The 10,436-nt window shown below is 55.2% G+C and overlaps 2 protein-coding genes across 2 annotated transcripts; both read left to right on the plus strand.

Moving 5' to 3' along the window:
• The first annotated feature begins 2,076 nt into the window (after window positions 1-2,076).
• On the plus strand, window positions 2,077-2,529 carry LOC121859176 (basic salivary proline-rich protein 2-like). The gene has a single exon (XM_042355926.1). The coding sequence runs from the start codon at window positions 2,077-2,079 to the stop codon at window positions 2,527-2,529; it is 453 nt and encodes a 150-aa protein (XP_042211860.1).
• A 113-nt stretch (window positions 2,530-2,642) lies between these two features.
• On the plus strand, window positions 2,643-4,666 carry LOC121859177 (collagen alpha-1(I) chain-like). The gene is made up of 3 exons (XM_042355927.1): window positions 2,643-2,803; window positions 3,281-3,632; window positions 3,722-4,666. Exons 1-3 carry the CDS (start codon window positions 2,643-2,645, stop codon window positions 4,664-4,666), a joined length of 1,458 nt encoding a protein of 485 aa, XP_042211861.1.
• Window positions 4,667-10,436: the final 5,770 nt, after the last annotated feature.

Here is a 10,436-nt window from a genome sequence, read left to right on the forward strand (position 1 = left end):
AACACAAACACCTGTATAGTTTTGTAGGTTCGGTTTACTGGATAAGAGTATGTACACAGAGGGGGGGTAGCACTCCTCCCTAGCTAGGCTCCTGGTCAACTGCTATAGACGACGTATGGCAAGTGATACATTAGCAGCTTCCATACGTCGCCAAGCACATTAATTAAGCATGTGGGATATGGTAATAACATTGCCACACACTGCTAGCTAGGCTGAACAAATAATACACAAATGGAGCACATACATAATATACATACACCTACCATCTTCGAGGTCGGACTCCTACCCTATTCTCCCACAGACGGCGGCGCTCCCCGGGGCTCTCACAGGAACGGTGACATCCACTGGGGCCATGATATGGACGGCGGCGCTCTCTGGGGCCCTTGAAGGGTCGGTGGCGCCGCCAGAGGAGCTCCCAGAGACGGCGGAGTCGCCAGGGGCGCTCCTAGGGACGGTAGCGCTCCCAGGGACCCTGCCAAGGGCGCTGGCGCTTTCAAGGGCTATCCTAGGGACAGTAGTCCTCCTAAGAGCCCTCCCAGGGATAGAAGCGCCCCCCAGGGCCCCTCCAAGGGACGGGGTCTCTTCCAGGAGCTCTTCCAAGTACGCTGACTCCGGCAGGGGATCTCCTAGGGACACCGGTGCTCCCAGAGACCCTCCCGGGGACGGCAGCGCCCAAGTGGTCTCTCAGGGTCAGATGTGCTCTCAGGGCCAGCAGCTCCCCAGGTACTCTCCTAGGGACAGATGTGCCGTCCCAGGGATAAAAAGCGCCCCAGGAGCCCTCCGAGGGACGCCGGAGTCCTCAAGGGCGCTGCCACGGGCGCTGGCGCATCTACGGGACCTCCTAGGGACGGCGGCGTCTCTGGTGCCTACAGGGGCCCTCCCAAGGACAGCGGCGCTCCTAAGGGCCCTCCCAGAGTCCCTTCCAGCGGCGCTGGCGACCCCAGAGGCCCTGCCATGGGCATTGGCGCCCCCAGGGGCACTTCCAGAGGCAGTGAAAGGGCGGTGGCACCCCCAGGGTCGCACCCAGGGTCTTTCCCAGCGAAACGAGGCGCCCCCGGGTACCCTGCCAGGGGAAGTGTCACCCGCAGGGGTCAGTCGAAGGCGCTGGCGACCCCAGGAACTCTCTTAGGGACATCGGTGCTCCCATGGACGGTGGCGCCCTCAGTGTCCCTCCCATGGATGGCAGCGACCCATGGACTCTGCCAGGGGCGGTGCCGCCCCCAGAGACCGTCACAGTTACGGATCTCGCCTCTATGGGCCCTGCCAGGGGCGGTGGCGGTTATAGGGGCGCTGCCAGAGGTGGTGGCGCTCCCAGGGGCCCTGCCAGAGGCTCTGGCGCCCCCATAGTCCCTCCCAGGGACGGCTGCACCTCCAGGGGCTCTCCCAGGGACAGCAGCGCTCTCAGGATCACTTTTAGTAGTGTTGGAGCCCCCAGGGGCCATGCCAGGGACAGCCGCGCTACTAGGTGCCCTCCGAGGGACAGGGGTGCTCCCAGGGGCCCTCTCAGGGGCGGTGGCACCCCCAAGGTCCATGCCAAGGAAAGAGGCACTCCCACGGGCCCTCCCATGGACGGCGACGCTCCCAACTGCCCTGACAGGGGCGATGGCGCCCCCAGAGACCCTGCCCTCTTAGGGATGGGACGCCCCCACGTGCCCTGACAGAGGCGCTGGCGCCTCCAGGGGCTCTTCCAGGGACACCGGGGCTCCCAGTGGCCCTCCCACGTACGGAAGTAACCCCAGGGGCCCTCCCAGGGACGGCAGCGCTCCCAGGAGCCCTGCCTGGCACGCTGGCGCCCCCAAGGCTCTCTCAAGGATAGCAGTGCTCCCAGGGGCCCTCCCAGAGACTGCCCTGCTAGGGGACTTACCAGCTGCGCTGCCGACCCCAGGATCCCTGCCAGGGGCACTGGCGCTCCCAATGCATCTCCCAGGGGTACCCTGACAAGAGCGGAGACGCCCCCAGGGTCCCTCCCAGGGGCGGTAGGGATCCCAGGGTCCCTCCCAGGGTCCATGGGGCCCCCAGGTGCCGTGCCAGGACCCCTGACACCCAAGGTGTCGTACCACGGGCGATGGCGAACCCATGTTCTCTCCCAGGGACAGCGGTGCTCCCAGGGACGGTAGCGCCCCCAAGGGCCCTCCCAGGGACAGCGGTGGCTCCCTCCCCCCCCAGGGGCCCTCGCAGGAACAGCAGCACTCCCAGGAGCCCTGCAAGGAACAGTGGTGCTCCAGGAGCCCTCCCAGTGACAGCGGCGCCCCCAAGGGCTCTCCCAGGGCCCTCCCAAGGAAGGCGGCGTCCCCAGAGGCCATGCCAGGAACAGTGGCGCTCCAGGAGCCTTCCCAGGGGCCGTCCCAGGGGCGGTGGCACCCCCAGGGGCCCTCCAAGGGACGGCAGTGCCCCCACGGGACCTCCCAGGAACAGCGGTGCTGCCAGGGGCCCACCCACGGGCGGAAGCGCCCCCAGGGGACATCCCAGGAACTTCGACGCCCCCAGGGGCCCTCACAGAGACGGCGGTGCTCCCAGGGGCCCTGTTAGGGGCATTGGCGTCCCCAGGGGCTCTCGTAGGGACGGCGGGTCTCCCAGGAGCCGTTCCAGGAGCGCTGGTGCCCCTAGAGTCCTTCTCAGGGGTTATTCTAGGGACAGCGGCGATGCCAGTGGCCCTCCCAGGGGCCCTCCGAGGGACGGCGGCGCCCCCAAAGGCCCTGCTGGGGACAGCGGCGATGCCAGTGGCCCTCCCAGGGGCCCTCCGAGGGACGGCGGCGCCCCCAAAGGCCCTGCTAGGGACAGCGTCCCCAGGAGCTTTACCAGGGCGCTGGCTTCCAACGCACTTTTTTTTTTTTTTTTTTTAGGTTAAGGTGGGGAAAGAATGGAAGGCATGCTGGGGCTCAAGGCACAGCCAGACATGAGGGACGGAGAAGTCACAACATATAGTCGTGGGGGGAAAGGTTGGAAAAGAAGTTTAATGAGTTAAACAGCGGGAGGACGACACCCCTTGATTTACATATTACAGAGTTTGTTGGCTAACTAAGCTAACCTAGGATTTAGAATGAGGTTGCAAAATGGTTATTTTAGTAGACAATGACTAGATTGATTTTACAATTACAAGTTTATTAACATCTTATGCTGTATTACGTTATGGACTCACTTGATTGTGACTTGTTAAATGTGAATTTATATCATCTAAGTTTTAATCTAAGGTGGATCACTGTGGCGGACATAGATGGGTCGCGGGTTGGGTTGTTGTAGTGCGGGCAAGCGGCACTTCCAGGGATAACCACTTTACCAGGGGCCCTCCGAGGGTCGGTGGCGCCCACAGAGGCCATCCAGGGGCTCTCCCAAGGACACTCGCGCTCCCAATGGCCATCCCACGGTCGGCGGTGCCCCCAGGGACTCATCCAACGGCGCTTACGCCCCCAAGTGCCCTGTCAGATGACCTGCTAGCGGCGCTGGCGACCCCAGTGGCTCTCTCAGGGACAGTGGTGATCCTAAGAGCCCTCTTAGGAATCGAAGCATCCCCAGAGGCCCTCCGAAGGACGGCGGCGCCCACAAGGTTCATGCCAGGGACAGCGGCACCCCCTGGGGCCGTGACAGGGGCATTGGTGCCCCCAGGGGCCCTGCAAGGGGCAGTGGCACCTCAGGTGCACTACCTTGAGCGCTGGCTCCCCCAGGGTCTCTCGCGGTTACAACAGCGCCCCCAAGGGCCAGACAAGTTCGCTTGCGCCTCCAGGAGCCAGCCAAGGGCGTTTGCTTCCAGGTGCCCTCCCGGGGACGGTGGCGCCCCCAGGAATTTTCTGAGGCATGGCAGCGCTCCCAGAGGCCGTGCCACGGCCGGCGGTGCCCTCAGGGGCCCATACAGCAACGGTGGCCCTTCAGGGGCTCTCCCAGGGACGCCGGCAACCCCAGGGGTTTTGCCAGGAGCGATGGCGCCCCAAGGGGCCTGCCAGAGGTGGTGGTGACCCCAAGGGCCCTGCTAGAGGCTCTAGAGCCCCAAGGTCCCTCCCAGGGACAGCCGCGCCCCCAGGGGATCTCGCAGGGACAGCGGCGATTTCAGGAGCTATGCCAGGGACAGCGGCACTCCCAGGGGTCCCCAGGGATGACGACGCGCCCAGGGACCCTGGCATGGGCGGTGCCGCCCCTAGGGGCTCTTCCGGGGACAGCGGTGCTCCTAGGAGCCCTCTTAGGGTTGGCGGCGACCCCAGGGCCCCTCCCAGGGTCTGGGCCCCTCCCAGGAGCCCTTCCAGGAACGCTGACTCCCCCGGGGGCTCTCCCAGGGACAGTGGAGCTCCCAGAGTCCTTTTCAGGGATGGCTGCGCCCCCAGGGGCCCAGTCAGGGCCGCTGTTACCTCCAGCGGTTCCTCTCAGGGACGGCGACTACCACAGGGACGGTGACGCCACCTGGGGCCCTTCCAGGGACATCGACGGCCCCAGGGGCTCTCCTAAGGATGGAGACGGCCCCCAGGGACGGCGGCGCCCCCAGAGGGCCCTGCCAGGGGCTCTGGCACTTCAGGGGCTTTCCCAGAGACAGCGGCTCTCCCTGGAACAGCAGCACTTCCAGGGGCCCTCCCAACGACAGCGGCGCCTTCAGGAGCCCTGCCAGAGGCGCTGCCACCACCAGGGTTCCCCTATGGACAGCTATCAGGGGCCTTCCCAGGGACGGCAGCGCCCCCAGTAGCCCCTGACAGGGGCGTTGAAGCCTCCAGCGGCGAGCCTAGGGGTGCCTCCAGCGGCGACGCCAGGGGTCCTCCCAGGGACGGCGGCGCTCCCAAGGGCCCTGCAAGGGACGGCGGCGCCCCTAACCTAACATAACCTAACTTAACCGAACCAAACTGAAACTAACCTAACCAAAAGTCAAATAGTTATTTTATTGGTGTGGTGGTTAGGACTGTGTTGTGTGACGGCCACTACTATAGCAGCAGCGCCTCAACATATTCTGAAATAACAGCCTTGGTTAACAGACCAAAATCATAGTTAATCCTTCCTACTTCTAGTTACACCCAAGGAAACCTTTCTTTATATTCTCCTAAGTTTAACTGTCTGTCTGTCTGTCTGTCTATCTCGTCCTTAAACATATGTGTATTGCTGGCCGTAAGGAAATAATGATAATAATAATAATTAACGGTGTATTGAAAAAGTTCTGCAGCCCGAAGGCTGAAAATATACATTGGACATAAATGACTTTTTGCATGCATTGGTGGTTTAACAAAGCCTTCATTAGAGAAAGGTAAAGGAACATACAGTGAACATACAGATTAATGTTTACAGCGGAGGTCACATATATCTTGTGCGCTGATGTGTTGAACAGCAGACACGTAGTGTAGTAACTCCTTCACAGAAGGTGTTATGAGGGGCCTGACGTGGTGTGTGTGTGTGTTGTGTTGGTCAGGGAGTAATGTTAAATACCTGTTGCTTCTTCAGGTGTCATGGATCAGGAAGCGTGACCTCCACATCCTGACGGTCGGCATCTTCACCTACACCAGCGACGACAGGTTTACGGTAATTAACTTACCTGTCTGTCATTAACTCACCTGTCTGTCATTAACTCACCTGTCTGTCATTAACTCACCTGTCTGTCATTAACTCACCTGTCGGTCATTAACTCACCTGTCTGTCATTAACTCACCTGTCGGTCATTAACTCACCTGTCGGTCATTAACTCACCTGTCGGTCATTAACTCACCTGTCGGTCATTAACTCACCTGCCTGTCATTAACTCACCTGTCTGTCATTAACTCACCTGTCTGTCATTAACTCACCAATTCGTCATCGTCAACTCACCCGTTCGTCAATAACTCACCGGTCGGTCATTAACCTTACCCGTCTTCGTCATTAACTCACCTGTCTGTCATTAACTCACCGGTTTGGTCATTAACCTTCACCCGTCGGTCATTAACTCACCTGCCCGTCAATAACCTACCTGTCTGTCATTAACTCACCTGTCTGTCATTAACTCACCTGTCTGTCATTAACTCACCGGTCGGTCAGTTAACTCACCTGGGTATGTCATTAACTCACCTGTCTGCTTCGTCATTAACTTACCTGTCTGTCATTAACTCACCTGTTCGTCATTAACCTACCTGTCGGGTCACAACTCACCGGGTCGGCCACAACTCACCTGCCCGCCGTCAACTCACCCGTCTGTCAACTCACCTGTTCGTCATTAACTCACCTGTCTGTCATTAACTCATCGGTCGGTCATTAACTCACCCGTCTGTCATTAACTCACCTGTTCGTCATTAACTCACCGGTTCGTCATTAACTCACCTGTCGGTCATTAACTCACCTGCCCGTCAACTCCTCACCTGTCTGCTGTCATTAACTCACCCGCCCGTCATTAACCTTTACCCGTTCGTCATTAACTCACCTGTCTGTCATTAACTCACCGGTCTGGGTTAACTCACCTGTTCGTCATTAACTCACCTGTCGGTCATTAACTCACCGGGTCGGTCATTAACCTCACCTGTCGGTCATTAACTCACCCGCCCGTCATTAACTCACCACCTGTCTGTCATTAACTCACCTGGTTCGTCATTAACTCACCTGTTCGTCATTAACTCACCGGTCGGTCACACTCACGTGTTCGTCATTAACTCACCTGTCTGTCATTAACTCACCGGTCTGTCATTAACTCACCTGTCTGTCATTAACTCAATGGTTTGGTCATTAACTCACCTGTCTGTTTGCCACCAACGGGTCTGTCAATAACCTCACCTGTCGGTCATTAACCCACCTGCTCGTCATTAACTCACCCGTCTGTCATTAACCTCACCGGTCGGTCATTAACTCACCCGTTCGTCATTAACCAACGTGTCTGTCATTAACCTCACCCGTTTGGTCAATAACTCACCTGCCTGTCATTAACTCAACGGTCATCTGGTAATTAACCTGTACCGTCTGGGTCATCAACTCCTCACCTGCCTGTCATTAACCTGCCATCCTGTCTCTCACAACTCACCCGTCTGTCACAATCGCCACCCTTCTGTCATTAACTCACCTGGGTTCGTCATAACTCACCTGTCTCTCAGTAACTCACCTGCCCGTCATTAACTCACCGTCTGTCATTAACTCACCCGTCTGTCATTAACTCACCCGTCTCTCTGGCTTAACTCCAGCCGCCCGTCATTAACTCACCTGCCTGTCATTAACCTTACCTGCCTGTCATTAACTCACCCGTCTGTCATTAACTCACCCGTGTGTCATTAACTCACCCGTCTGTCATTTACTCACCAGTCGGTCAATAACTCATCTGTCTGTCAACAATCCTACCTGTCTGTCATTAACTCACCTGTCGGTCATTAACTCACCTGGTTCGTCATTAACTCACCAGTCTCTCAATAACTCACCTGTCTGTCATTAACTCACCTACCCGTCATTAACTCACCGTCTGTCACACCACCTGTCTGTCATAAATTCACCCGTCTGTCATTAACTCACCCGCCTGTCATTAACTCAACTGCATTGCTTCGCTTTCAACTCCACCTCCCTGTCATTAACTCACCTGTTCGTCATAACTTACCCGTCAGCCATATTAACTCACCTGTCTGTCATTAACTCACCTGTCTGTCATTAACCTCACCCGCCCGTCATTAACTCACAAGTCTGTCATTAACCTCACCTGCCTGTCAATAACCTTTCACAAGTCTGTCATTAACTCACCTGTCTGTCATTAACTCACCTGCCTGTCATTAACTCACAAGTCTGTCATTAACTCCACCTGTCTGTCATTAACTCACCTGCCTGTCATTAACCTTTCACAAGTCTGCTCACAACTCACCTGCCTCTCATTAACCCGCCGTTCATTAACTCACCTGTCTGGCATTATCCACCTGCCTGTCATTAACTCCACAAGTTCGTCATTAACTCACCTGCCTGTCATTAACTCACCTGGGTCTGTCATTAACTCACAAGCCCGTCATTAACTCACCTGCCCGTCACAGACCTCACCCGTCTGCCAGTCAACTCCACCCGCCCGTCATTAACTCACCGTCTGTCATTAACTCACCTGTCTGTCATTAACTCACCTGCCTGTCATTAACTCACCTGTCGGGTCATTAACTCACCCGCCCGTCACCAACTCCTCACCTGTCGGTCAACTCACCCGTCTCCTCATTAACTCCACCTGCCCGTCAATAACTCACCTGCCTGTCATTAACTTACCTGCCCGTCACAGACTCCACCTGTTCGCCATTAACTCACCTGCCCACAGACTCACCTGCCTGTCATTAACTCACCTGTCTGTCATATTAACTCACCTGCCCGTCACAGACCTGCCACCTGTCTGCCATTAACTCCACCCTTGCCCGTCATTAACCTCAACTGCATTATCATTAACCTCACCAATTCTGCTCTTCACAATAACTCACCTGTCTGTCATCACTCACCTGGGTCGCCATTAACCTCACCCGTCTGTCATTAACTCACCTGTCTGTCATTTCACCACCCGTCTGGTCATTAACTCACCTAACTGTCATTAACCTCACCAGCCCATTTCAATAACTCCACATGTCCGTCATTAACTCAATTCAGTTCGTCGTTAACCTCACCTGTCTTCGTCATTAACCTCACCCGTCTGCCTTCGTCAACTCACCCTGCCTCGTCATTAACCTCAACACCTGTTTGCCACATTCTCACCTGTCCATCAATAACTCGCCACCCTGTCATTAACTCACCTGTCTGTCATAACTCAATTGCTCCCCTCATTAACTCACCTTGCCTTTATTAACCTTTCACTGTCTGTCATTAACTCACCTGTCTGTCAATAACTCACCTCTGTCATTAACTCACCTGCCCGTCATTAATCTCACCTGTCTGTCACAACTCACCCAGTCTCATTAACTCACCTGTCTCTCATTAACCCACCTGGCCTGTCATTAACTCACCTACCCGTCATAGACTCACCTGTCTCTCATTAACTCATCCTGTCTCTCACACTCCACCTGGGCCTCGTCATTAACCCACCTGCCTCCTGTCACAGACTCCACCTTCTGTCACAACTCCACCCGCCTGCCAACTCACCTGTCTGTCATTAACTCACCCGCCCGTCACACCACCATCTGTCATTAACTCACCTGTCTGTCATTAACTCACCTTTCTGTCATTAACTCACCAGTCGGTCATCAACTCACCTGTCTGGTCATTAACCTCCCGCCCGTCAATAACCTCACCTGTCTGTCATTAACCTCACCCGTCTGTCATTAACTCCGCCCGTCTGTCATAAACTCACCAGTCGGTCAATAACTCACCCGTCGGTCATTAACTCACCTGCCTGTCACTAACTCACACCGGTCGGTCATTAACTCACCTGCTGTCTGTCATACACTTCAGTTTGGTTGTCCTAGTAGTCGGTTAACTCACTTGTTCGTTACACCTACCTGCTCATAGACTCTACTTGTTCGTCATTAATTTCACTATTGCTAAACTCACCTGCCCGTCACTAGACTCACCTGTCTGCCATTAACTCACCTGCCTGTCATAGACTCACCTGTCTGTCATTAACTCACCTGTCTGTCATTAACTCACCTGCCTGTCATAGACTCACCTGTCTGCCATTAACTCACCTGCCTGTCATTAACTCAACTGCATTATCATTAACTCACCACCCTGTCATTAACTCACCTGTCTGTCATCACTCACCTGTCAGCCATTAACTCACCTGTCTGTCATTAACTCACTTTCTGTCATTTACTCACCTGTCTGTCATTAACTCACCTGTCTGTCATTAACTCACCAGTCGGTCATTAACTCACATGTCTGTCATTAACTCACCTGCCTATCGTTAACTCACCTGTCTGTCATTAACTCACCTGTCTGTCATTAACTCACCTGCCTGTCATTAACTCACCTGTCGGTCATTACCTCACCTGTCTGTCATTAACTCAACCCTGTCATTAACTCACCTGTCTGTCATCTCACCTGTCTCTCATTAACTCACCTGCCTGTCATTAACTCACTGTCTGTCATTAACTCACCTGTCTGTCAACAACTCACCTCTCTGTCATTAACTCACCTGCCTGTCATTAACTCACCTGTCTGTCATAACTCACCTGTCTCTCATTAACTCACCTGTCTCTCATTAACTCACCTGCCTGTCATTAACTCACCTGCCTGTCATAGACTCACCTGTCTCTCATTAACTCATCCTGTCTCTCATTAATTGACCTGCCTGTCATTAACTCCTGCCTGTCATAGACTCACCTTTCTGTCATTAACTCACCTGCCTGTCATTAACTCACCTGTCCACCTGTCAATCATTAACTCACCTGTCTGTCATTAACTCACCAGTCAGTCATTAACTCACCTGTCTGTCATTAACTCTCACTGCCTGTCATTAACTCACCTGTCTGTCATTAACTCACCTTCTGTCATTAACTCACATTCATAAACTCACCAGTCGGTCATTAACTCACCTGTCGGTCATTAACTCACCTGCCTGTCACTAACTCACC

This window comes from Homarus americanus, unplaced genomic scaffold (genome assembly GCF_018991925.1).
Source record: "Homarus americanus isolate GMGI-L3 unplaced genomic scaffold, GMGI_Hamer_2.0 scaffold50924, whole genome shotgun sequence".
NCBI classification, from domain to species: Eukaryota; Metazoa; Arthropoda; class Malacostraca; order Decapoda; family Nephropidae; genus Homarus; species Homarus americanus.

Bases quoted from the DNA above. Each gene is read 5' to 3' on its own strand.
- LOC121859176 (XM_042355926.1), top strand. From the start codon at position 2,077: ATGTTCTCTCCCAGGGACAGCGGTGCTCCCAGGGACGGTAGCGCCCCC.
- LOC121859177 (XM_042355927.1), top strand. From the start codon at position 2,643: ATGCCAGTGGCCCTCCCAGGGGCCCTCCGAGGGACGGCGGCGCCCCCA. The intron at 2,804-3,280 runs GCGCTGGCTTCC...CCACTTTACCAG, and splicing joins TCCCCAGGAGCTTTACCAGG to GGGCCCTCCGAGGGTCGGTG. The intron at 3,633-3,721 runs GTGCACTACCTT...TTGCGCCTCCAG, and splicing joins AAGGGGCAGTGGCACCTCAG to GAGCCAGCCAAGGGCGTTTG.